At 67.4% G+C, this 25,141-nt stretch overlaps 7 protein-coding genes across 7 annotated transcripts; 6 read left to right on the top strand and 1 right to left on the bottom strand.

The window, feature by feature from the left end:
* Positions 1-209: 209 nt before the first annotated feature.
* On the top strand, positions 210-4,637 carry RHOBADRAFT_35981 (uncharacterized protein). The gene is made up of 16 exons (XM_018413320.1): positions 210-578; positions 649-844; positions 937-1,043; positions 1,107-1,190; positions 1,251-1,562; positions 1,718-1,888; positions 1,972-2,360; positions 2,427-2,717; positions 2,766-2,848; positions 2,915-2,962; positions 3,074-3,284; positions 3,361-3,610; positions 3,691-3,914; positions 3,988-4,059; positions 4,229-4,319; positions 4,448-4,637. Exons 4-16 carry the CDS (start codon positions 1,155-1,157, stop codon positions 4,553-4,555), a joined length of 2,286 nt encoding a protein of 761 aa, XP_018271186.1. The 5' UTR covers positions 210-578; positions 649-844; positions 937-1,043; positions 1,107-1,154; the 3' UTR covers positions 4,556-4,637.
* Positions 4,638-5,782: 1,145 nt separating this feature from the next.
* RHOBADRAFT_5997 (glycosyltransferase family 90 protein) lies at positions 5,783-6,061 on the top strand (the record flags this gene model as incomplete). Its single annotated transcript, XM_018418448.1, has 1 exon — positions 5,783-6,061. A coding segment is annotated over one exon (279 nt), but the record flags the coding sequence as incomplete, so codon positions are not given.
* A 1,058-nt stretch (positions 6,062-7,119) lies between these two features.
* On the top strand, positions 7,120-7,755 carry RHOBADRAFT_14530 (glycosyltransferase family 90 protein; the record flags this gene model as incomplete). Its single annotated transcript, XM_018412206.1, has 3 exons — positions 7,120-7,268; positions 7,335-7,559; positions 7,650-7,755. The coding sequence occupies 3 exons, from the start codon at positions 7,120-7,122 to the stop codon at positions 7,753-7,755; spliced, it is 480 nt and encodes a 159-aa protein (XP_018271184.1).
* A 1,024-nt stretch (positions 7,756-8,779) lies between these two features.
* Positions 8,780-11,031, top strand: RHOBADRAFT_53158 (uncharacterized protein; the record flags this gene model as incomplete). Its single annotated transcript, XM_018416699.1, has 4 exons — positions 8,780-9,294; positions 9,357-9,525; positions 9,599-10,130; positions 10,199-11,031. 4 exons carry the CDS (start codon positions 8,780-8,782, stop codon positions 11,029-11,031), a joined length of 2,049 nt encoding a protein of 682 aa, XP_018271183.1.
* Positions 11,032-11,641: 610 nt separating this feature from the next.
* RHOBADRAFT_43623 (uncharacterized protein) lies at positions 11,642-13,865 on the top strand (the record flags this gene model as incomplete). Its single annotated transcript, XM_018414254.1, has 4 exons — positions 11,642-11,968; positions 12,062-12,144; positions 12,233-12,446; positions 12,516-13,865. The coding sequence occupies 4 exons, from the start codon at positions 11,642-11,644 to the stop codon at positions 13,863-13,865; spliced, it is 1,974 nt and encodes a 657-aa protein (XP_018271182.1).
* Positions 13,866-14,519: 654 nt separating this feature from the next.
* Positions 14,520-16,500, top strand: RHOBADRAFT_53157 (uncharacterized protein; the record flags this gene model as incomplete). The annotated part of the gene is made up of 2 exons (XM_018416698.1): positions 14,520-14,526; positions 14,600-16,500. The coding sequence occupies 2 exons, from the start codon at positions 14,520-14,522 to the stop codon at positions 16,498-16,500; spliced, it is 1,908 nt and encodes a 635-aa protein (XP_018271181.1).
* Positions 16,501-18,291: 1,791 nt separating this feature from the next.
* On the bottom strand, positions 18,292-24,290 carry RHOBADRAFT_53156 (uncharacterized protein; the record flags this gene model as incomplete). Its single annotated transcript, XM_018416697.1, has 15 exons — positions 18,292-18,905; positions 18,996-19,105; positions 19,175-19,714; positions 19,803-20,153; positions 20,224-20,322; positions 20,401-21,048; positions 21,141-21,369; positions 21,451-21,560; positions 21,634-21,886; positions 21,962-22,251; positions 22,321-22,397; positions 22,482-23,244; positions 23,339-23,539; positions 23,646-23,780; positions 24,147-24,290. The coding sequence occupies 15 exons, from the start codon at positions 24,288-24,290 to the stop codon at positions 18,365-18,367; spliced, it is 4,491 nt and encodes a 1,496-aa protein (XP_018271180.1). The 3' UTR covers positions 18,292-18,364.
* Positions 24,291-25,141: the final 851 nt, after the last annotated feature.

Genomic DNA, 25,141 nt, shown 5'->3' with positions numbered 1-25,141 from the left:
CTGTGAGCCGTGGTCGAGCGGGCGAATCAGGCCGGCCGTCGACGAGCTGGACCTTTGCCCTCGCACAACACTCGCCTCGTCGTTCGAGCCGTACACGCTGCACTCCCGCCGCCGAGCTACAGCGCGCACCCACCTCAACGGCCAGGCAGCGGCCCTCCCGCGTCGAGCGCGGCTCGCCCTCTCGTCTCGGCTCCACCTCCCGCGCCATGCCCGCCTACTCGCCCCTCGCCGCGTCTGAACCTGTCGCACCCTTTGCGCAACAACACCAGACCCGCCAGGCAGCACCAGAGCGCGAGAGCCGCCCACCTGCGCTCGTCCTCCCCGACCCGCTCGCCCTCCTGCACCGCCCCAACTCGCTCGACTCGGACTCGAGCTTCGACCGCGACGGCGACGACGACGACGACGACGACGACGACCGCACCGTGTACGGCGACAAGCACGACCGCGACGAGCCGACGACCGACGACAGCGACAAGGAGCGCGCCTACCTCGTCGACCCGGAGAGCGGCCGCCGTCGCGCCGACGACCAGGACAGCGACGACGGCTGGGACCCGCTCGGCACTGGCCGCAAGAACCGCGTGCGTCCTCACCCCCCTCCTGTCGGTCCCGCCGAGGAGCCCTGACTGACCCTTGCTCGACCGCACGCAGCTTCGCCGCCGCCTCTTCCTCATCCCGGTCGGCATCGTCGGCTTCCTCTCCGTCGCCTTCCTGTCGTCGTCGGTCCTGTCGGCCGCAACGGGCAGTCACCGGTACCGCGGCGAGGGCCTCAAGCACATCACGACCGACGAGCTCGCCAACGGCACGTTCTGGCCCGAGGGCGTCGAGCTCGAGTGGGTCGCAGAGGGTCAGTCTCTTCCACCACTCGTGCGGCTCTCGAAGCCTCAAGAGACTCGCTGTGGGTCACGGTAACCGGACTGACGGTCCTCTTCTCTACAGCCGGCGACGGCGTGTTCAGCCAGCGCACCGACGACGGCTCGATCGTCCTCACCGACCTGTCGGCCAACTCGTCTCGCACGCTCGTCAACGGCTCCGACATCAAGGACGTGCGTCCACCTTTCTCTCGTCTCCTGCCTGGCCACGGACTGACACGAGCGACGTGACCGCAGGAGAACGGCGACAAGCTCGCGTGGTCGAGGTTCAAGCTGAGCGCCGACATGCACTACGTCCTCTTTGACGCGGAATGGACCAAGGTGCGTCTCCTGTTCTCGTCTCTCGGCCTCGTGCAGCTACTGACGCTTTCCCGAGTGCAGGTCTGGCGCCACTCGACGCTCGCCAACTTCTACCTCTACCCGCTCAACTCGTCCTCTTCCTCGACCTCGCCGCGCACAATCCCTCTTCTCCCTCCCTCTTCTCCGCCGCACACCTCGCTCGCGACCTTTTCCCCGACGTCGCACCACGTCGCCTACGTCGACGGGCACGACCTGTTCGTGCTGCCCGCCGGCGAGTGGGAGGACGGGCGCGCGAGCGGCGCCGAGGCGATGCGCGACGCGGCGCTCAGGGTCACCGAGGACGGCGGCGAGACGGTCTTCAACGGCGCACCGGACTGGGTCTACGAGGAGGAGGTGCGTCGGAGCCTTTCCCTCCCTCGTCCTCTGCCCGCACGACCCTCTTCTCGTCTCGCCGACACTCCCGCCTCGCCTTTCGCTCGCCCACCGACTCGTCGCCCTCATCCTCTGTGACAGTCGACTGACTCGCACGTGGTTCCCCCTTCTCGCAGATCTTCAGCTCGGACTCGGCCCTGTGGTGGTCCCCGGCGAGCGAACACCTCGCGTTCCTCAGCTTTGACGAGACGGACGTGCCCGAGTACGAGTACCCGGTGTACAACGTCGACCCTGTCAAGGCGGGAGGCGAGCCGTACCCACCAAAAGTCACCATGCGTTATCCCAAGGTGCGTCGTCCTCGTCCTCCTCGTCCTCCTCGAGGGCATGCCGCATCTCGTCCCGAGACCTGATTACCTCGTCTCCGACACAGCCCGGCTACCCGAACCCGCGCGTCTCGCTGCGCGTGTTCTCCCTGTCGACCTACCTCGCCTCGACCTCGTCCCCCTCCGCCTCGAGCTCGCGCGCCGCCCGCATCCGCGCCGCGACGCACACGCTCGTCCTCGAGCGGCCCTTGCCCGAGTCGAACTTCCTCGTGACGCAGGTCGCGTGGGTCGGCCGAGACGAGCTCCTCGTCAAGATGACGGACCGCACGGCGCGGTTCGAGCGCGTCGGGCTCTTTGACCTGAGCGACGAGGGCCTGCGCGGTGCGGCGGCGAGGGGGAAGGAGGGCACGGTGGTCGGCAAGGTCGTGAGGGAGACGGACTGGGAGGAGGTCGACGGCGGGTGGGCCGAGCCGGACCAGAGCGTCGTCGGCGTCGAGTCGGCCGTGCTCCTCGCGGCAGCGCTCCCTCCTCTTTCCTCCTCGACCTCGTCGTCGAGCGGCAGCTCGCCGCTCGCCGCTCGCGCCCCGACACCGCCAACGTACCCTCCCGGCTACCTCGACGTCCTCCCCAACCCGCTCGGGTTCCGCCACCTCGCCTACTTCTCGCCGGCCTCGTCCCCGAACCCGGTCTGGCTCACCAACGGCACGTGGGAGATCGACGGCGGCATCGAGCGCGTCGACGTTCAACGCGGCCTCGTCTACTTCGTCGCCGCGAACCCGAGCGTCGCGAGGCAGGTCTGGGCCGTGTCGCTCCCGAGGACGCGGGACGCGCTCGACGCGTTGAGGGGCGACGTGTCGACGGCGAGCGCGGTCGAGATGAGGAGGCTGAACGGCGGGCAGAGCGGCAAGAGCGAGGACAAAGACGAGCTCGCGCACTACGCCGTCAACGTCAGCCCGGGCGGCGGCGTGTACCAGCTCAACTACGGTGCGTCTCACGCTCTCTCTACTCTCGGTCACTCGGCGAGTGACTGACTCGTCATCGTGTGCGCAGAGGGTCCGGGCGTGCCGTGGCAGAAGCTCTTCAAGGCCGACGACCCGGGTGCGTCCTCGTCTCTCGCCGTTTCCATCCCTCGTTCCCTCCCTCGACCCTCAAGCCCTCGCTTTGCCCGAGCGTCAAGTTCTCATCTTGTCCCCCGCCGCGCCACTGCAGGCTTCGTCCTCACGCTCGCCAACAACTCGGCCCTCGCCGCTCGCGACGCCCTGTACGCCCACGCCCAGGTCGTCCACTCGCGCATCTCGCTCCCGCGCACCTACGACGCCCTCGGAGCCGGCACGGGCGACGTCGAGCTCGACGCGATGGAGCTGCGGCCGCCCTTGATGGACCTGAGCGGCAAGACTCGGTACCCGGTCCTCTTTCAAGTGTGCGTCCGGCACACCCTCCCCGTCCTCTCTGCGTCTCGCGGACGGTCGTCCTGACGACTCGAACCCCTCGGACAGGTACGGCGGCCCCAACTCGCAGACGGTGACGACCCGGTTCCAGCGCGACTGGCACCACTACCTCGCCGTCTCGCTCGGCTACGTCGTCGTGCGCGTCGACCCGCGAGGGACGGGCTTCCGCGGCCGCAAGTTCCGCACGACGGTGCGCAAGCGCCTCGGCGAGGTCGAGGCGCAGGACGTCGTCGCCGCCGCGACCGAGTGGGCCAAGCGCCCGTACATCGACGAGAAGCGCGTCGGGATCTGGGGCTGGGTGCGTCTCTCGTTCCCCCCTCTCTCTCTTCGGGGTCTTTCGAGGCCCCCGACTGACACTTCTCGACCCTCGTCGCACAGTCGTACGGCGGTTTCCTCACGAGCAAGGTCATCGAGGCCAACTCGTCCGTCTTCCAGCTCGGCATGGCCGTCGCGCCCGTCACCGACTGGCGGTTCTACGACAGCGTCTACACCGAGCGCTACATGGCTCTGCCGACCGAGGACGACAACCTCGCCGGCTACGTCAACTCGAGCGTCGTCAACATGGAGGGCTTCTCGCACGCCGACTTTGCGCTCGCTCACGGGTACGTCCTCTCCTCCCTCGTTCTCCCTCGTTCTCCTCGATCGAGTATTGACTGTGTCCCTCATGTCTCGCAGCTCGGGCGACGACAACGTGCACTTCCAGAACACGGCCAACCTGCTCGACCGGTTCACGCTCGCGCACATTCGGTGTGTCCTCGCCCTCTTTCCTCGTCCTCCCTCCCTCCCCCTCCCTCTCTCCTCGTCCCCGACCCTTGACCTCGACCGCCTGCGCCTACTCCCTGGCGCCCTCCTGCTCCTCCTCGACCTCCATGCACGCCGGGCCTCACTGACTCGCCTCTCACGCCCTCACTCGCAGGCGCTTCCGCTTCCGCATGTTCACCGACAGCGACCACTCGATCCGGACACGTGGAGCGTACTGGGAGCTGATGGCGTTCCTCGAGGCCTTCGTGCGTCGACCTCTCCCTCTCCTCCTTCTTCTCCTCCCTCTCGCCCTTTCCCTCTTCCTCTTCCGCCTCCCGCCTCTTTCCTCTCCTCTCGCCGCACCTCGAGGCCTGACTCGCTTGCCCGTGCGCAGCTCCGCGAACGCTTCGGCGAGGGTGGGCGCACCAAGTCGCGCTGGAAGCTCAAGGTCGAGAACTTGCCGTTCGACCCGGCTCTCAAGGGCGAGCGCGAGAGGGCGTGACAGGAGCACGCGTGTACGACGACGACGACGAGCGGGACGAGTTGTAGTACATAGACTTGCATGCGCTCACAGTTTCAGAGCTCGTCGACCCGGGTGCGCGAGAACCACCACCTTCTCGTGCGTCTGCCTCCTCGAAAGGCCCATCTTCGCGGAAAGTTGCGCGCACGCTAGTTAAGAGCGAGCGCGTACCCTGTCGTGGCAGAAAGTTGCCAGGAGAGACAGGGCGAGAGGAGCGAGGAGGTGGTGGCTGGCCGGGCTCCACGAGGAGCGACAGCGCACGAGCCGACTCATTTGCAGTACGAAGGCCAATCGCGTGAAAGCGATCGCGTTTGCCCCGGCCGAGTACGGCAGGTAACGCCGCCGCCCCCGGGTCTCTCACCCTGGCTTCCTCCTCGTCACTCGAACACGAGCTTGCTCCCTCCGGCCTCCCTCGGCCGACGCGGAATGCGCTCTCCCCGGCGAGGGGCGAGACAATGTAACGCGGCGTCGGTCGCACATCCGCTCTTCCGGACGAGGAGCCGAGCGAGCGAGTGCTCGCGTCGCCGGAGCTTCGGACCGCTCCCTTTCTCTCCAGCTCGCTTTGTGGCCTTGCTGGCAAACGGCGCTCGCACAGCTGCACCTCTTCTACCCGTCGCCAGCCCGCCCCGCGCTTTCGCGCACCTCGTCTCGGTCCCCGTCGCCCTCGTCGTTCTCGGACATCCGCCAGTCGCCCGTCGGCCCGCCATGCCTTCCCCAGTCGCGCCGTTCATGCGGCAGCTCGAGCCAGTCGAGCGACGCCCTCGCGAGGTCCGCCTCGACCTCGGCGCGTTCGACTCGTACGACTCGCGCCCCTCGTCGCCGACCAGCCCGGACGACGTCGACATGCACAGCCCGCTCCTGTACGGCTGGAGCCACTCGCCCCCACCTTCCCCTTCCCTCTCGCCGTCCTCCTCGAGAGGCGCACACCGCCCGCGCCGTTTCGCCCTCCGTCCTCGCCGCCTCGCCGCCTTCCTCGCCGTCGCCCTCACGGCAGCCGTCCTCCTCGTCCAGAGCCGAGAACACGTCGTCGTGCGCCAGGCGCGAGGTCATGCGGCACGACTCGCGCAGCGCCTGGGCGAGCAGCGGTGCAAGTACGTGCCCGGGCTGGCCATGTGCGACGACCCGTTCCGGCGGTTGCGGTTCGGCGCCGACGCCGGCGAGCTCCTGTACCCGGCCGCGGTCGATTCGTCGTCGTCCAGCTTGTCGCCCGTCGCTGCGCAGCCGCACCCGATCCACTACCTGATCCGCGAGGCCGAGGCGTCGTGGAAGGGCAAGGTCGCTCGCCAGAGCCGCACGCTCGCCGAGGCCGTCGCCGAGTACAAGCGGCGGTACCGACAGCCTCCTCCTCGAGGGTTCGACGCGTGGTTCGCGTTCGCGCAGGAGAACGGCGTCCAGCTCCTCGACGAGTACGACTCGATCCACTCGCGGCTGCGGCCGTTCGCGGCGATCCGGCCCGAGGTCCTGCGCGAGCGCGACACCGTCCTGCAGAACGTCTCGCAGTGGGAAGCCGGCGAGACGTTCTGGATGCACCCGCTCACGGTCACGATCAAGATCGCCGACGAGGGCCGCCGAGTCGAGGCGGACGGGCCCATGCGCCACGACAACAACCGCGCCGACCAGCTCATGTCGCTCCTCGACGGCATCTCGCAGTTCCTCCCCGACCTCAACATGACCATCACCGGTCACGACGTTCCCTGGGTCGTCCTGTCGGGCGAGCACAAGCAGATGCTCGTCGACGCCGCCGACAAGGGCCAGTGTGCGTCTCTCGATCTTCCTCTTCCCCGACCTTTTGTGCCCCTTCCTGACGACCCTCGACGCTCGCGCAGACCTCGACGATGCGGCAACCTTCAAGGAGAACTGGGACCTCGACGGCTGGGCGCTCTCGTGCCCTGCAGGCTCGCCGATGCGTGCGGCGGGCACGTTCCTCGACCGCCTCGACTGGGAGGCGCCGGCCAAGACGAGCTTCATCGGCCTCGACCACGTCAAGGCGATGGACGTCTGCCAGCACCCCGAGAACCAGGCGCTGCACGGCTTCACCTCGTGGTGCGTCCCCTTCTCTCTTCCTCGCCGTCTCTGCTCGTGCGCGCACTGACCCTCTTCTTCCCTCATGCAGGACGGGCCCTCGTCCCGGCGTCATCTTCCCTCTCTTCTCGTTCACGACGTCCTCCCTCACGAGCGACATCCTCCTCCCGCCGCTCGAGCAGTACGAGCGCTCGCCCGGACCCGACCCGAGCTGGAGCGACAAGAAGCACGACAAGGCGCTGTGGCGCGGCTCGACGACCGGTGGCGACCTCACCAACGCGCACGCGCGCAAGTACTCGCAGCGCATGCGCCTCGCACGAATTCCAGCGGCAACCGGGACCGTCACCGTGCCGCTCGCGCTCAACGACCGCAAGGGCGCGCCCGGACCTGTCGTCCAGCACACGGCGTCGGCGTCCGAGTACGCCGACGCCTACCTCGACGTCATGTTCAGCGGCGGGCCGGCGCAGTGCGGCGACGAGGCGACGTGCGCCAAGATCGAGCGCGAGTTCGAGTGGGCCGGGTACATGTCCGAGGCCGAGCAGAACGAGGTGCGTCCTCTCGCCGCTCTCCTTCCTGCTCTCTCGAGATCGTCATTGACTCTCTCTCTCTCGACCCTGCAGTACAAGTACATCCTCGACGTCGACGGCAACGGCTGGTCTGGGCGCTTCCACCGGTGCGTCCCCCTCGCCTCCCGTTCTCACGAGCCTTGACCTGACGAGCTCTCCTTTCCCGCCTGCAGCCTCATGTCGACCAACTCGCTCATCCTCAAGTCGACCGCCTTCCCCGAGTGGTACAGCGACCGGATCCAGCCCTGGGTCCACTACGTCCCCGTCAAGGTCGACTACTCGGACCTGTACCCGGTCCTCGCCTTCTTCAAGGGCGCGCCCGAGGACGGTCGCGGCGGGCACGACGAGCTCGCCGAGCGCATCGCGGCGCAGGGCAAGCAGTGGGCCGACGAGAACTGGTGCGTCCCGACTCGCCCTTCCCTCTTCCCTTTCGCGCTCGCGCACATGCCCTCGGTCACCTCGCTTACTCTCGCCTCTCTCTCGTACAGGCGCTGGGTCGACATGCAGGCGTACCTCTTGCGGCTCCTGCTCGAGTACGCGCGCCTCGTCAACCGCGACGACCCGCACGTCTCGTACGACTACGAGCTCGAGTAAGGGCCGGTCCCGCTCTGCTCTCACTGTAGATTCGCGCACTCATGTTGTGACATTATCTCTTGCTCTCGGCGCGTACGGAGAGTCCACTTGTCGCGAGAGGGAGCCACGAAAGCTCTCGAGACGTCGACGGCCGAGGAGAAGCGTCACGAGCTGCGTCCCGCTCACCTCGTGCGCTCTTGCCGCCACTCTCGCGTGACGGAATAGACAAATGCGCATGGCGTAAAGACCTGTACCAGCCCGCAGAGAGCGAGTGGCGGGAGGAAGAGTGGGTTTTTTTCCTCATCACTGTCGGCGAAAGTTTTGCCGTGCCCCTCTCTCCCCTCGACTTGCAGGCCGTCGCGGTGCCAGTCACGGCTACGAGCTACTCGCTCTCGAACCCAATCGGGCTCTCCTCGCCTTCCACCAGCCCTCAGTCGCTCCGCCATCGCCCGCCCTCCCCCGCTCCATCCGACCTCCCGCTCGACCACGCTGTACTCGTTGCGGCGACCTGTCCTCCGACCGACGGTGCTAGGAGACACGCCTGGCTCCCGCTTGAGCACCGCACGTCGCTGTGCGACTCGTGGCGGAGCCGCTCCGCGGGCATCCCGGCGACGGTGCGTCCTCCTCTCTCTTCCCTGCGCCGCCGCGCAACTGCAGACAGCTGACCCTCACACCTTGCCGGCCGCAGGTGTGCGACACGCCGTCCTGCGCTCGACAGAGTGCGGCGCTCTTCGAGAGGCTGGCCTCCTGCTTCACCGCTTCGTGGGACGAACGCTGCGGCCAGCTGTCCGCCGCGTTTTTCCCCGTGTCTCGATCAAGGAGACTTCAGAAGATGCTCCGCAGCCCATCTCGGCGAGTGTCTCGCGAGAGGAGTGTCCATCGACCGTCGCTCGGCCTCGCGCGTCCGCCTTTGGCCCCGCCGAGTCCCGCTCCGCTCCCTCGCTCGCTTCTCTCTCAAGCTCGCACAGCTCTCGGGCGCTCGACTCGCCTACCCGACAGGCTTCGAGCTGCCGAGCGTAGCAGCAGCGCCGACGCGCACCTCGCCATGCCCAGCCGTCGTCCCGCGGCGTCTCCGAGCGCGTCCTCCTCGTCACCCTCGTCGACCGACGAGATGCATTCGACCTCGAGCAGACCAGAGCTCAGGGTCGACACGTCGCTGAGCCAAGCCGCTCGCGATGCTCTCGAGCAGGACGAGAACGCGCCCCCGAGGACGCCGATCTCGTCGAGCCTCTCGCCTGAGCCCGAGAAGCGTCGACGACCTAGTCGTTCGCTCAAGAAGCAGAAGCGGGTCCCGGCGAGCAAGCGCGCCAGCGTCGCGCTCGGCCAGCCTCGTCTTCCACCTCCTCCTCCGCCGACTGGCCCTTCTGCTCGCCTCTCGCCAAGCGCTGGGCCATCGCCGCCGCCAACAGCCCACGACAAGACCTATGGGCTTCGGCACCCGGCCGACAAGCGGTACGACGAGGCGGCGTGGCCGGGCTACGCGGCGGCGGCAGCGGAGGACGACGGCTTCACGATCGTCGAGCCCAAAGCGAAGCCCAGCTTCATCGAGAAGGTCTACCGGTGCGTCCTGTCTCGCCCCCTCTCATGACGGCGGCTCTGACACTGTCACGAACCCGGCACAGCATGCTCGCCGACGACGAGGTGCAAGAGCTCGTCTACTGGACGCCGGCCGGCGACGGCTTCATCATCCCCGACGTCGACCAGTTCTCGACCGTCGTCCTGCCGCTGTACTTCAAGAGCCCGGTCTACAGCTCGTTCCTGCGGCAGTTGTACAGCTACAATTTCTCGAGGGTGCGTCTACTCCCCTTCCCTGCGTCGTGCGGCAGGCTCGACAGTTCACTAACGGGCGTTTCTTCTTCCGCAGACCCGCATCTACCTCGAGCGCAAGTGCAAGACCGTCGTGTCGCAGCACATCCACGGTCCGGCGACGTTTCGGCGCGACAGCCCGCACCCGCAAGCGGTCAAGCGCCGATTGTCGGTCCCGCGCCAGTCGCTGTACATGCGCCAGGACGTCGTCGAGGACGTCGTTCGCGTCAAGGGCGTCAACAACCCGTCGTGCGCAATCCTCGAGTCGTTCGACCGCGTCGAGTCGTCCGCCCTCTCGGTCGCGCCCGCCTCGCCGGCGAGCTCGCGTGCCCAGCAGTCGACATCGTTCGCGTTCGAGTACCCGAGCCGACCGACGAAGCGTCGTGCCGGCGAAGCGGGCCTCGAGGAGGCCGAGCGCGACGTGTTCGGGCCCGTCGAGCTCGCTGAGGGCCGCGGCGACGTCAAGCGGCTCGAGCTCGCCTGTCGCCGCCTCTCGACCCAGCTCAACCAAGCCCAATGGCGCCTCAAGTCGACGATCCGCATCTGCAAGGTCCTGAAGGAGCGCGTGCACGACCTCGGCGGCGTTTTCGGTCCGTCGACCTCTTCCTCCCAGCCCATCCACACGTTCGACGCTCACTCTCTCCCGTTCTCGCCGCAGAAGAGCCCGACTACTTTTCTCTCGACGTCGATGACCGCAATACGCACGCGTCGAGCTCGTTCGCCGTCGCGTCCGGCGGCGCCGACCTCGCCTTCCCGTCCTCGCACCTCTCGGGCTGGCCAGCTGCGTCGCGGTCTCTCGCCTCGTACGACCAGCGCGCGCCTCCTGCGCGCTCGTCGCACACGTGCGAGCAGCGCCGCGACTGGCCCGTCGTCGCCGGGCCGAGCTTCGTCAACTTGTCGCCGCAGCTCGAGCAAACCGTCGACCACCTCGTCCTGCCGACCGGCCCTGCCTCGTCAACCTCCCCGCCCTGGTCTCCTCGCCACCCCATCTTCCGCAACTCGTCGTTCGCGAACGACTCGACCGCGCTCGTCGATGTCACGCATGCCGGCGCGCCGCCGCAGCTCGACGAGCAGCTCCTCCCGGCGCCGCACCTTCTCGACTCGCACGCCTCGGCCTTCTCGTTCGTCGGCACCCGGACCCTCGCCGAGTACTACGACGCCGAGGGCTACGGCGACGCGTCGGTGCGCCCGCTCAACGTCGTCGAGCCGCTGGGCGCCGCAGCGGACCTGCCGCAGCACGCGCACGGACCGCTCGATGTGGCTGGCGGCGCAGCGCAGGCCCAGTACGCCGAGAGCGCCCCGACGGCGCAGGACGTCGAGGCGAGCGCGTGGGCGGCGGCGTACGCCGACCGCTTTTGCGACGAGTGGTACGCCGACGTGCTCGAGCCGTGCGAAGGGACCGCGCCGAGAGTCGTCGCACAGCGCTCGTCAGCGGTCGAGGCGCACCTCGAGTACTCGTCGCTCGCAACGACGTTCGGCACCGGCGTGTGACGAGGAGGGACGGCGAGGCGCTTGCGCTCGAGGGCGAGGGCGAGTGCGAGGGCGCGGTTCGAGAAGGCGGGCTGGACCCGGTCGAGGCGAGCGCGTCGAGCTTTGCTCCGCTCTCTCTCTCTCTCTCTCTTTGTAGATCTCTCGCTTGGAATGCGTGCGCTTTACGATCGTGCGAGAGAGAGAGGCTGGCACACGACTTGCTTGAGCTGCAAAGTCGTCGCTCCTCGCCGCCCGCCGCAGCCAGAGAGGAGCCAAGGGAGCGAGCGCCTGGAACAAGGCGAGACTGGCGCTCACAGCCGGCGTACCACAGCAGCGTAGCGGCCGCGGTGCCGCGCCGGGATGAGCCGCGTTGCACTGCTCCGGAGAGCTGAGCGGAGGGGGAGCGAGCACACGAGGGGCAAGGCTCGCTCGCCGGTGCACAGCTCGAGTGGCTCGGACGACACGCTTGCGAGCGCCGTGTGTGCCCCATTCGAGCCCCGTATCGAGAGCGAGCGAGGGTGCCGCTCCTCCTCCTCATCGCGTCGGCCGTGTTGCTCGCCCGGCTCCCTCCTCCCGGCACCGCCTCACTCGCTACGAGAGCGTGTCCAGCACCTTCAGCACGCCTGCCACCATGGCCCACGCCCCGGCAAAGGCCCACGCCGCCCTCTCCAAGGCCAGGCTCGCCCGACGCGCCTGTTCATCCACCTCGGCCCTGTGGACCTTCCCCTCGGCCGGCAGCACCACCCCCGTGTACGAGGACTTTGAGCTCACGTGGGACCCGACCTGCGTCGCCGTCACCTCGGCCACCGTCGACCTGTACCTGAGCGTCGTCGAGTCGACCGGCCTCACCGCCGTCCACAAGTGGGAGGACGTGCCCTACTCGCCCGGCTCGCTCGACACCCAGTTCAAGCCCTCGTGGTGGAACGCGAGCACCGGTGCAGGTTCCGTCTCGGCCCAGGTGCGTCCACCCCGTTCTCTTCCTCCTCCGCCCCCTTCCCCCGCTCGGCAAACAAGCTGACCGGCACGGTGCGTGCCTCTCCCTCCCGCGCAGTTCTCGCTCGTGCCGTCGGGTCAGCCTAGCTGGAACACGCCGGCGCCGGCAGGGCCCCTCTTCACCATCTCGTACAACGGAACGTGCGTCTCTCCTTCTCTCCTCCCCCTCCCTCCCTCTCGCGCCTTCCTCAGGGCAGCCGGCTGACCCTCTCCCTCCCGTCGCCGACAGCTACCCTTCTGTCACGTCGACCGGCGACCAGACGACCTACACGGGCCCGTCGGTCGAGTCGGTCTCGGACACCAAGTCGCGCTCGTCGGCCCCGTCGGGCGGCAAGCTCGCGGCGGCCGTCCTCGTCCCGATCCTCGTCGTCATCGCCGCCGCGGTCGCCTACGTCTTCATCTACAAGCGCAAGAAGGCGCCCGAGAAGAAGCGGTTCAGCGCTGTGCGTCCCCCCTTTCTCCCTCTCGACTCGCTCGAGCCGCAGGCTGACACGCTCTCGTTCCCGCCACAGGTCGTCGACCACCGCATGTCCATGATCTCGCAGGGCACGTGGCAGCCTCGTCCATCCATGGCGGCGTCTCGCCCCGGCTCGATGCACCCGTCGCACCGCCCGTCCGGCTCCTACTCGGGCGCCAACCGCGGCTCGTACTTCGCCAATCCGGACCACCGCCAGTCGACCTACTCGTACGCCGGCTCGGGCGTCGGCGTCCCGTCGCCGCTGCGTCCGCCACCGCCCGCCGAGATGCGCCAGACGGGCCAGGGCGAGCGCAACAGCCGCGTGTCGTTCGCCGCCGGCGAGATGATGCACAAGCCCCGCCCGTCGTTCGCCAGCGGCACCCGCTCGTCGATGCACCAGAGCCAGCTGCGCCACTCGGCGTTCCTCCCTGGCGGCGAGGGCGGCGAGCCCCTGCCGGCGTCGACGTCGCCGCAGCACTCGCCGCAGCTGTCGCGCTCGGCCGGCCCGACGTTCGGCTCGAGCGGCGGCATCCTCGCGCGCTCGGGCTCGTCGTCGCTCAGCCTCGCCGTCACGGCTCCGGAAAGCGGCGGCGACTACCTGTCGCACTCGGGCACGCGCGAGGAGCTCGCGTCGCCGTCGCCGTCGAGCGGGTCGCTCGCATCCTTCTCGCGCCCGTACGGGCACGCGCCCAAGCCGAGCGTCACGAGCTCGCTCCGCCACGAGCTTAACGGCATGCCCTGGGCGCACGGCGGCGTCCCGGGCTCGGGCGACCGCACCCCGCCGGCCTCGTCGGCCGCCGACCCGTTCTCGACCGCCCAGCACCCGCGCACGTCGCCCTCGTCGTCGCTGCGCCCCAAACCCTCGCTCGCGAGCCTCTCGACCGAGTCGCTCGCGCTTGCGCCGCCAGTCTCGACCTCGACCATGCCCCGCGCGTTCGGCTCGTCGACGGCGCGCGAGAGCCGCATCCTGTCGCCCGACGAGGCGCTCGCGTCGTACGCTCGCGACGTGACGAGCCCGACGCCTTCGGCGTCGCAGCAGCGCGGCGCGGCAAAGGGCGGCCTGTCGTGGCCGGGCAAGCTCCTGCGCAGCTTCACCGGCGGGAGCATCGCAGGCGTCCTCTCGTCGGGCGGCGGCGGCAAGGACAGGGCGGCGTCTCGGTCGGGCAGCAGGGGCGACAAGGACGCGCACGACGACGTCGACGAGAAGCGCGAGCGGGCCCGGAGCCCGTTCGAGGACCCGGTCGAGCGCGACGATGAGGACGACCGGCGGCGGCGTCCGGTGTCGGCGCACGTCCTCGACGACGAGCACCTGTCGGTCCTCGCCGCCGGGGCGAGGGACTTTGGGTCCGAGGGCTCGCAGGAATCGCTCATCGACGAGAAGGGCGGGCTCGGGCGGGCCATGTGAGATGGAGCGGCGGAGCCGTGACCTTTCGACTTTCTTTCCCTCGACCCTGTTCGACATCCTCTACCCCCTTGCCGTCCCTGTCTCTTTCATACCGTCATGATGGACGGCTCGACGATACCCCTTTGGCCGTAGCTCTACTCTGCCTTGATACCTCGACTTTCGTTCACAGTTGCGTCGGCCGAGAGCTGGCTCTCTCGAGCTCTCTCTCGCGCTCGCTCGGCTGCGCTTCGTTCGTCGCTCTGCAGCGCAGTCGACAGTGTCTGAGACGTCTCTCGAGAGCGCAGAGTGACGAGCCGCCGCTTCCCTTTGTCTGCTCCTCGCGCCGCGTCTCCCTTTCACCCACCGCGGCCCCGCTCATGCTTGTCCAACTTCCGGCATCGAGTGCGGCTCTAGCCCTGCGGAGCCCGACGCGCGAACCCTGCGCTGCGAGGCCCGACACGGAGCTCTCGACGGTCGTTGTTCGACGCCGCTCGACACGCGCACAAAGGCTCCGCACGGCCTTGCGCCGGTGACGACGGCTTGTTTACTCGTACAAGACGAACCTGGACGCGCGTGCTCGCCGCCCTGTGGCCTACTCGTCTTCCCACCTCCTCGACTCGCCTCATCACCCGGATTCCACTCCCGGGCTCGCCCTGCAACAAGCATTCCCCGAGCATGAGCGGTACGCCCCCAAATCTCCTCTCTGAGCATGTCGGCGGCGGACGAGCATTTTCTGACCCTCCCTCGTTGCGCAGACACCTCGCACCTCTCGCCGCCTCACACGCCCGTCTCCTCCGTCTGCTCGTCCTTCCTCTCCTTCTCGCCCGACGCGCCTCGCACACCTCGCACGCCCCTCTCGAGCGCTATCGGCTCTCCGGGCGGCGACGTGACGCCCAAGGCCAGCAGGGACGACCCGCTCGGCGAGCTCGCGCTCGATGCTCCGCCGGCTCGCGGCACCTTTCGCCTCGAGCCGCCGCCAGCGTCTCGACGGCGCACGAAGCAGGCGGCCGAGCCTTTGAGCCGGGAGCTGGCGCAGCAGGAGCCGTCGACGTCCGTCGTGACGAGCGGCGTCGGGTCGTTCAGCAGCCGCAACCCGTTCGCGGCCCTCATCGGCGCCGACCCGCACACGTCGACCAAGTCGACGTCATCCTCGTCGTCAAGCGGCGTCTATCACTACGCGGCATTGTCGGCGGCGGCGTCATCGGCATCGGGCTCGTCGAGGTCGGCGTCTCGCTCGCCCAAGGTGGACGACCTCGCGGCCATCGACGAGCTGCTCCTCGGCTATGCCTCTCGCGGCCCCAGCTCGTCGAGCGCAGCCTCGTCGGCCCTCGACACGAGCCTCGAAGCGCTCGGGCTCGACAGCCAAACCGACATGAGCTCGGCGTGGCAGGACGAGCTTTACTCGAGCCTGTCCGAGTCGTCGCCGGTCGAGGCGGCCTTCCCGCCGCGCATCCCGCGCCTGTCTTTCCAAGCGCCGTCGCCCGAGCAGCTGCGGTGCGGCACAGGCGGCGGGTCGCCGGGCTCGCCACGCCGAGCTCGCAAGACGGCGATGTCGTCGCCACGTCACCCTTTCGGTCGCTCGGCAACGGCATCATCGTCCGCCTCGCCGACCTACTCGCCGAGGCGATCGCCTCGTCGCACATCACCGCGCAAGGTGTCGCCGCGCGACAGCCCGACTCGCCCTCGCGCGCTCGTCTACACCTCGTCCACCCGGACCTCGCCTTCCCTCACCTCGCCGGCCATCGAGGCGTTCCAGCTCGCCCCGACCTCGCCCGTTCAGCCTCCTCGGTCGTCACATAAGCTCCTCCCCTTTGCCCTGCCCCTCTCGTCCCTCTCGAGCTCCTTTACCCGCCACCGCTCGTCGCCGCCTAAGCCGTCCGGGCTCGACAAAAGCGCGCGCTCGACCGCCGCCGACCGCGACTCGGCGGCTTACCGGGCTCGTCGAGCGGCGAAGGACGCCGCATGGGCAGAGCGAGATCGTGCGGCGGCCGCACGAGCAGGTCGAGCGGTCGACGGCATCAACGTCGAGGAGCTCGACCGCTTCTTCGGCGTCACGCCGAGGCGGGGCAAGGCGATCAGGGGCGGGTACGTCGATGTCGCGCTCGAGGAGGGTGTCGTCGGCGCGAGCGGGGGGCGGAGAAGAGGCGGCGAGGGAGAGGAGCAAGCCTGGAGGCGAGCCGAGGAGTTTCGGGGGCTGTTGGACGACGACGCCGAGCGTGACGCGCAGCTCGCTCGAGACGGTCGTCGCACGTCCTTTGGCGACGTCGGCAACGTCTCGAGCGACGACGAGTGCAGCGGCTTTGACGTGCGCACGCGGCGCGGTCCTCCCCCTCCCCTTTTCACCTCTTCCACCTTCTCGACCTCTTCTTCCTCCCGAGCTCGCTCGCACTCCTACGCGAGCTCGTCCTTCTCTCTCGACGACGCCGCCTCGGCGCTCGATGCACACATCAGCCTCGCCTCGCCTATCGACCTGTCGTGCACGAGCCTCCCCTCCCTCCTCCCTTCTATTTCGCCCTCACCCTTCTCTCCCATGTACCCCTCGGCCTCGCCCTCGGCCTCGCCCTCGCCCTACGGCTCGTTCGACTCGAGCAGCAGCTGGGCGAGCTCGCAGGCGTCGTTCGGCCCGCGCTCGTCGTCGCTCCCGGTCAAGGGTTAGGCCGAGTCTGGCGGGCGCAGAGAGAGCGAGGGGTGATTCAGAACTTGAAGCTCGTCCTTCTTCTTTGCGATACACCTGCATCTTATCCCTGTGTCGCCATTGTCCAAGCGAGGTTGCACAGCGAGAAATCGAGTCCGTCCTCCTCGACTTCCTCCTCGGCGCAGAGCCGAGCGAGTCCCGTCGCGAGGCGGTATCGCGCCAGGCGCCATGCTCGAGAAGCCGCATCAAGCCGTCGATCGAGCGGTACGCCGGTCCAGGAGGCACAGTATGGCGAGCTCGTGACCGACCTTCTCCTGCTCAACATCCTTCTCAGCTTAGAGTCCGGCACCAAATCCCGAGCGCTCGTCGTTCCCGGACGGCACGTCGAGTATCTGTCCGCTGACGCTGCAAGATGATGTACAGCGCGCCTCGAGAGCGATCGAGCGATAGCGAACGCGCCGAGTGCAGTCGAGCTGCGGCGCTTTGACCCTCGACTCGACGCTCGGACCGCTCGCAAAGGCCAGCGCACGGTCGCCGGACCTCTCGAGCTACACTCTGCCGAGCCCTTGAGCGAGTCTCGGACGTGCAGGAGCAGACTTGGGAGCACAGCTCGCGCAAGCAGCTCGCCTCTCGTCCTCTCGAGCTCGAGTCGGCCCTCTGTTCGCTCGCTCTCTGCTCGCGAGGCCTCGCGACTGGGCAAAAACTGTCCCAGAGCTACCTCACGGTCCAACCCGAGCTCTGTGGCAGCAGGCACAGAGGGCAGAGCAGCGAGAATGGGGGGAAGTGGCGAGCCGAGCCGGCGCGCGCGCCCTCCTCGTCCGACGTTTTTCCTCGCTCCTCGCTCGCCATCCCGCGCAAGGTGGGTGTTGTAGGGTACTCAGACGTGCAGCAGAAAATGCTCGAGACGATGGCGACCTTCCCAAGTCCAAGCGTGTCGAGGTGCGAGAGGGAGAACCGTCGGGAGGTAAACCGAATGCGTGTGGCGTGCGTTTGCAAAGTAGTACTTTCGTTTGTCGAACCACCCAGTGTCATTACCTCTCTCCTAATATCATGCTACGGGATTACCTCGAGACGTTGGGGCATGCATACCGGGCTGTAAAGAGTAATAGTGATATCAAAGCGCGATAGCTTGACCCTCGGGGTCCGAGCGGACGCTCCGAGCTTGACCCTCGAACCTTGTGTTCGAGCGGACGCCGGGGTTTGACCCTCTGGACCCGGGCGGACGCGTCGCAGCTGCTTACGCACTCCCTTCTCTTTTGTTATTTTTTGCTCTTGTGCCCTTGGGCCGAGCCGGTCGCATCGCCAAAGGACGAGGGATGAGGGAGTGAGTCGGACTCTCGGCTCGAGGTGCAGGTGGACTCGCTCCCTCTTCTCCTGGCTCCGTTCTCTCGCCTGAGCTGCTCGAGTCGAGCTCAGAGAGTGCTGCTCGACAGGTCTGCTGAGCACCCGGGGCAAACCAGGAGCAGGAGAGAGAGAGTTCCTCTCGGCAGCTGTCCACTTGAGAAGGTCCGCTCGGACCCTTGCCAAGGGCGGCCCTTGTCCTGCTCTCTCGGCTGGACTTGTGGCTCGATCGTCGTCATACAGTGCTCAGAGTGCGGTACTGGTTCAAGCACTCGAGTGTCGCGAGCGCACAAGCGACCGGCGCCTCCTCGACCTCCCTTTTCGACGCAAAGTCACGCTGGCCTTTCCGGTGCACGTCTGCGGAGGCGAGGCCATCGTCGAGTACTCGTTTCGTTCGGTCGATCGAGCCTTACACCGTCGAGGAAGAGCGAGGTTGCACAGCGAGAAATCGAGTCCGTCCTCCTCGCGCTCGACTCGGTCCGAGGGTACTGCTGGATTTCATTGCGAGGAGAGTCTATGCAAAGGGAGAGATGCGGAAAGGCCCTCACAAATCCTCGTCGTAGTCGTCGAGCAGCTCGGCGTCGAGTGCGTCGTCGAGACGCAGGTTCCGGTACCCGCCGCGCCGGTTCTGCCGCAGGTGGTCGCGGATCCAGGGCAGCTCGCGCGCCTTCTCGAGGAGCGCGCCGGCCATGCCGACGACGAAGTAGGGCACCGACGCGAGGAAGTCGACGACGGCCGACGAGCGCGTCGCCTCGCCCGGGTCGGACAGGCGGATGCGGCCCTTGCCGCCGCCGCCGGTGCGTCTGCGGGTCCACCAGATGGCGGCGAGGGCGGCGATGCCGAAAGGGAGGACCGCGATCGTCGCCCAGAAGAAGCCGCTGCGGGCCGTGTGGCCGGGGCAGACGTGCCGCGAGCCCTGGTCGAGCTGCAGGCCGCCCTCACACTTCGAGTGCGGGATCTTGCGCATGTTGGTGCGCTCGTACCAGAACGGCTCGTTGACGGGGCACGTCTTGTCGGCCTCGAGCGGCTCGGCGCCCTCGACGAGGACGCACTTGCCGCGGCTGTCGCGCTTGTAGTTGTACTCGCTGCCCAAGGAGAGACGCAAAGAGAGTGAGTTCGACGAGTCGGACACATGCAAGAGCACGCGAGGAGGAAGAGAGAGAGAGAGGACGCACCACTCAAAGTCGTCCTCGCTGCAGGCGCAGTACTTGACGATCTTGGCCGGCTGCGGAAGCTGCTCGCCGATGAAGCAGTTGCGGTCGCGGATCCGACGATGGTACATGGCCTGCAAGAGGTCGAGGGTCAGTACGGGAGAGAGAGAAGGACAAGGAAGAGGAGGCGAGAGGGGACGCACCTGCATGCCGAAGAGACAGGGCTCGTCGCGGACCTCGGACGGCGACCACAGCTCAAAGTCGTCGCTCGACGGGTCGCTCAGGTCGAGCTTGCACTTGACGTTGGTGACGGACGAGAAGTCGAGGTGGATGGCGACGGTCGACTCGGGCCGGTCGACCTTGGTGCCGAACAGGATGAACTTGCGGCTCGTGTCTTGCGGGACCGTGACGATCGAGCGAACCCGGATCGACTCGCCGAACGAGTAGTCTTGCCACGACAGGCCCTCGTTGAGCGTGAACGTGACGTGGTCGGTCGGCTCCTCGTCGTTGGCGAGCAGGAGGATCGAGCCGGCGTCGCCGTACTCCCACATGTGCGCGTCCTTGTGGACCTCCTCCCACGAGAAGCCGCCATCGCGCGTGAGGAACGTGTCCGAGTCGGTGTAGCCGACGAGCGACTCGCCGACGTTGCCGACCGCGAGCATGAGGCCGACGGCCGAGGTCGACGAGTAGGTCGCACGAGGGTCGCGACGCTCGGTGTAGCCGTGGATGTGCAGGGCACAGTTCTGCACAGAGAGGAGGTCGTGTCAGGACAAGTCGGACGTAGAGAGGGCGGCGAGAGATAGAGAGAGTGAGAGAGAGAGGAGGACGCACGGTCCCTCGGCAGTCGTACGAGCGGCCGAGCGAGTCCGACTTGGGCGGGACGAGCGGCTTCCACTTGCCGCCGTCGTTGTGCGTGATGCGCGTCTGGAGCTTCTTGTTGCTGCTGAGGGCGGCCTCGTCCGGGTTCGAGACGACGTTGATGACGGCGATGCCGTCGAGGCCGATCATCTTCTCAAAGTCGACAAAGCCCTTGCCGTTGCGGTTGACGTACTCGATCGACGGGTTGTAGTAGGTGCCGTTCGAGTTCGACTTGAAGAGCGTGCCCCACTCGCTGCCGACGTTGGGGTGGGTCGTGACGTGGAGGAAGATGGCGTCGGTCGTCGACTCGAGGACGGTGTAGGCCTGTCGAGGGTGCGCAACAGCGTCAGGTACGGCTCGAGTGAGGCGCGAGAGAGTGGGCGCGAGGACGCACCTGGTTCTCGAGCTGCATGTTGGGCGGGAACCGGGCGAGCGCGAACGTCTTGCCGTCGAGCGACACCTTGAGCCCGATAGCGCGCGAGTTTTCCGAGACCTGCAGGGCGCTCGTCGAGTCGGTCAGAGAGGGCTCGAGGACGAGAGGAGAGAGAGAGAAAGAGAGAGTGGGCCGCACCTCGGCGACGACCATGTACTCCTCGAACGTGGCGAACCCGACGATGTTGTCGAACAGGACCTTCTTGTTCGAGTAGAAGTAGTCGCCGGCGACGAGCCGAAGCGGGTTGTTGTTCTGGTACACGGCGCGCTGCGAGCCCTTCTTGTCGCGGTAGCTCTCGCAGAAGATGACCTTCTCGTCGATGCGCAGCTTCTTGTCGCGGCCCCAGCTGCACACGCGCACGTACTCGTCGAGCTTGCTCCAGTTGCGCCCGTTGTCCTTGGTCATGTAGGCGGCGGCGCGGCACGACGACGAGTCCGAGTCGCCGCAGTCGAGCTGACCGGTCCAGATGAGCCAGTCGGACCGCAGAGGGTGGAAGTCGAGGAGCGGGATCCCGAGCCCGTTCGGGTCGGCCGGGGCCGTGAACTTGTTCCAGGTCGTGCCCTTGTCGGTCGTGTAGTGGACGGTGCGCGACTCGGTGATGAGGTAGGCCCGGTCGCGAGCGTAGTTGTGCATGGTCATGGCGACGATGTGGGCGCCGTTGACGACCTCGTGCCACGAAAAGCCCTCGTTGTTCGACTGCCACACGCGGTTCTTGTTCGTGAAGGCGAGGATCGTGTGCGACTTCTCGAAGTAGGCGTGGTCGATCACGTAGCCGGGGAACGTGAACTGCGCGAGGGAGGGGCAGAGTCAGTCCCGCTCTTTCTCACTCACTCATGGTACCACGAGGAGGAAGGGGGAGGGGGAAAGGGAGGACGTACCGACTGGTGCGAGACCAAGCCCGGCGTCTCCTTGCCGGCCGAGCACGGCTTCTCCTTGGGCGCGTCCTTCTTGATGCCGCGCTTGACGTCGCACGTGTTGCCCGGGATGAGGCGGTACCCGCTCGAGCCCTTGAACTTGTCGCCGTCGCGCAGGCACTGGCCGGGCGGGATCGTCTCGGGCCCGACAGGGACGCAGTTGCCCGAGTCGTCGGGCGCAAAGTTGTAGTCGCTGCGGCAGGGGGAACGAGGCAGGATCAGTGGCTGCGCTCGAAGGAAGGAGAGGGAATAGAAGGAGGGGGCGCAGACGCACCACTCGTAGTCCTCGTCCTCGCAGGCGCAGTTCTCCATGCGGGCGACCGGGTCCTTCCACTTCTCGCCGACGACGCAGTCGGCGTCCTGCTTGCGGCGCATGTAGTATTGCTGTGCGGGCGAGAGGTGTCAGTCGTCCGTCGCGAGGACGAGGGAGAGAGGGCGAGGGAGAGGTCGGACGCACTTTGTGGCCCATGAGGCAGTCGGGCTGGCCGCCGATCGTGCGGGCGTACCACTTCTCGAGGTCCTTGTCGCCGCACTTGCGCTTGTTGAGGCTCGCAAAGTCGATGTGGACGACGATGTGGCGCTCGCCCTTGGAGCCCTTCTTGTCCGAGCGGCGCGTGAGGGTGCCGAGCAGGATGAACTTGAGCGAGGTCGAGTCGGGGACGGTCGTGAGGAGGCGAGCGCGCAGCTTGACGCCGAGGTCGAACTCCTTCCTGCGAGCGAGGTACACCTGCGTCAGGACGAGCGCCGACGAGGGAGACAGGGAGGAAGAGAGGCAAGAGACGGACCAGGTCTTGCCGTAGTCGAACGAGTACTGGATGACGTCGGTCGGCTCCTCGTCCTCGACCATGAGGAGGACGCTGCCCTGGTCGCCCCACTCGTACTTCTTGGCGCCGTCGTCGGCCATCCTCCACGACAGGCCGGCGTCGGTCGAGATGAACGTGTCGCACTCGTCGTACGGCAGGAGGCGGTCGCCGACGGTCCCGACGCCCATGACGAGCCCGGGCGCGGTCGACGAGAAGACGCGGCCGTAGTTGTGCGGCTGGGTGACCGAGTGGAGGTGGAGCGAGCAGGTTTCCTGCGCGGGAGAGCAAGAGTCAGCACGAGGCGACGAGGCGACGACGGTGACGAGGACTCGGCGACGCACGACGTCGCTCACGTCGCAGCCGACCTTGCGGCCCTCGTTGTCGGACGACGGCGCCTTGATGAGGCTCCAGTGCCCACCTGCAGGATCGGGGAGAGGCGTCAGGGACGAGGCTCGTGCGGCAAGCTCGAGCCGCTGAACGAGAGAAAGAGAGAGGTGCTCACCGTCGTCGAACGTGATGCGTGTCTTGAGCTCCTTGTCGTGACCCGCCTCGACGGCGTCGACGTTCATGACCGTGTTGATGATGGCGACGCCCTCGACGCCGACGATCTTCTCAAAGTCGACGATGCCGTTCTTGTTGCGGTTCGTGTTCTCGAGGCTGCGCACAAAGTAGGTGCCGTTCGAGTTGCTCGTGAAGAGGGTGCCGGCGGCGGCCGAGGGCGACGAGTTGACGTCGACGAGGATCGAGTGCTCGGTGCTCTCGACGATCGTGTAGGCGTTCTCGCGCAGGCCGTGCCCGTGCGGGAACTGGGCGCGGGACCACGTCTTGCCGTCCTCGGACACGTACAGGACCATCTCGCCGGCGCCGCCGGCGCCGCCCGAGCCGCCGTCCGACGAGGGCGGCTTGAGCGCCGTGACGAGGTACTTCTGGACGCCGCCGATGCCGACGACGCCGCGCGCCTCGCGCCCGATGCCGAGGTCGACGTAGGTGCGGTCGGCGGCGAAAAAGTCGGTCGACGAGTACAGGCGCGACTCCTTGAGGGTGCGGGGCGTGCTGCCGAGGAGCGACGACAGGGCGTCCTTGAGCGACGAGCCCGACGGGGCATCGGCCGCCTGCGACGAGGGAGGCTCGTACGCGGCGCAGAAGATGAGCTCGTCGGCGACGTTGGCGGCGAGCTCCTTCTTGTCGTGCGCAAAAATGCAGCGCGACGTGTAGGCGAGGAGCGGCTTGGGCGACGAGGCGAACGCGTCCTTGGTGTAGAAGGTCTGCGCGAGAGAAGGGGGTCGTCAGGGAGTGTCGCGCTGAGTGCGCGCTCGTCGACGAGGGTGCTGACACGAGGAGAAAGGCGGCCGGACGCACCTCATCGTGGCAAACGCGTCCCTGCCACCCGCCGACATCGTCGCACACCTGGCCCGTGAAGAGGATCCAGTCCCACTTGCGGGCGTGGAACGAGAGCGTGTTGGGCGAGAGCGAGGGCGCGAGCGCGGTCGAGAACGACTGCCACGACTCGCCGCGGTTCATCGAGCGGTAGTGCGTCGTGCCCGCCGTGAGGACGAGCGCCTGTGGAAGGGCCTCGTGTCAGTATCACCCTCAAGCTGCTCGAGAGCTCGCTGCGGCGAGTAGACGCCGTGCTGGCTCAGGAGATTGAAAGGAACCGGCGACGCACAATCTTGGTGTCGTACGGGTGCTCGAACAGCATGTAGGACTCGCCGTGCGGCACGCCGTCGATGATCTTCCAGTCCTTGCCCTCGTCGCCCGAGCGCCAGATGTTGCGCCCGACCTGGTCGTGGTAGAGGACGACCTGCGAGTGGGGGAAAGTGGCGGGAGGGGCGGGAGGAGGGGAGCAAGTTCAGTGCGTGCTCGTCTGCTGGCGGGTTGATGGTGGTCTCGAGTCGCCGAGAGCAGACACGGTGGTCCTGCAGCTCTGGCGGTGGGAGGTGAAGCGCTCGTGGACCATCCTGCGAGCCGCGCCTCGTCCAGTGCTCGTCTTGCGCTCCAAGCTCGACGTGCAGCTCTGCGCCTCGCCTGTACCGTCCTCGCACCTCGACACGCTCTGCCCCACACGTGCAACGCGAACGGGCGGTGCCACACGCTCGACTCGAGTCGGTCGCGTGTCGGGTCGCTCATCTCGGGAGAGGTGTCGCCGGCTCGAGGGAAGGGGACGCACGGGCGAGTCGTCAAAGTACATGATGCGCGAGGGGAGGTTGTCGAACAAGGTGTGGGCGAGTTGGGGCTTGTCGCCATCGGACGCGGCGAGGGCGGTGGTGGGGAGGAGGAGGACGAGGGCGAGGAGCGAGGCGAGGGCGAGCATGGCGAGCCGTGCTGCCGAGCCAACGAGGGCGGGTGGTCGTGACCGCATCGGGACGGTGCGCTGCTCAGGTGCCGTTGAGCGAGTGCGTGAGGTGTGAGGAGGAGAGCGAGAGGCTGGCGCGTCGTCGTGCAGGCTCAGGGGAGGGGCGACAAAGACGGATGCGATCAGAACTCGGCCGCCTCCGTCGCCTGCTCCTCCTCCTCTTCTCCGTCACTCGCTCGCTTTTCTCGTGAGTCCCCTCTCTCACGACCGCCCTCGTGGGCCGTGATGACACCCACCCAGTGCATGGCTTTCGTAACCGGCCACCCAGTCCGCTCATTCAGTTGAGACTCGGCCGTCGTCGCAGCTCGAGCGAGACCAGCTCGTTCCTCGGAGCAGCCCTCGCTCGTCCAGCGGCGGCGGCTGGGGGACGCCCGGCCTTGACGATCCAAAACTTTAGACAAGCATATGCCTGAGCCCACCGCAGCAGCCACCGAGCGCGACCAGGACCGTTCACTCACCTCGAGAACCTTTTCCCCCCTTTCCCTCGCGACAGATCCTCGTCCAGCCGCACACTCGGCGCGCCGATCAAGTCCGCCACCTACACCTGCTGTACCGTGCGCTGCGCTCAAGGCCGCACAACTGCGCTTCGCTGTCGTCGGCGCCAACCTCGCCTCCTCATCCTCTTGTGCGTCCCCTCTCCCTCCCTCCCTCCCCGCGCATCCCAGCCACCCCCTCGTCAACCTCGCCCGGTCCATGACGATACAACAATCATTAGCATGTTAGACTGCGAAGCGTTCCTCCGTGACTCTGTCCGGGCTCGCGCTGCCGAAACACAATTCACACTGCCTGAGACCACTCGACGGCGACGA

This window comes from Rhodotorula graminis, assembly GCF_001329695.1.
Source record: "Rhodotorula graminis WP1 unplaced genomic scaffold RHOBAscaffold_6, whole genome shotgun sequence".
NCBI classification, from domain to species: Eukaryota; Fungi; Basidiomycota; class Microbotryomycetes; order Sporidiobolales; family Sporidiobolaceae; genus Rhodotorula; species Rhodotorula graminis.
The sequence above is the reverse complement of the archived record's forward strand: the minus strand, read 5'-3'. Positions and strand labels throughout refer to the sequence as shown.

What these genes read in the sequence shown, in the direction of transcription:
- RHOBADRAFT_35981 (XM_018413320.1), top strand. Translation starts at nt 1,155, where the DNA reads ATGCACTACGTCCTCTTTGACGCGGAATGGACCAAG. An exon ending in TACCCGGTCCTCTTTCAAGT is followed by an intron (nt 3,285 to 3,360) that starts GTGCGTCCGGCA and finishes CCCCTCGGACAG; the next exon opens with GTACGGCGGCCCCAACTCGC. An exon ending in GCGTCGGGATCTGGGGCTGG is followed by an intron (nt 3,611 to 3,690) that starts GTGCGTCTCTCG and finishes CTCGTCGCACAG; the next exon opens with TCGTACGGCGGTTTCCTCAC.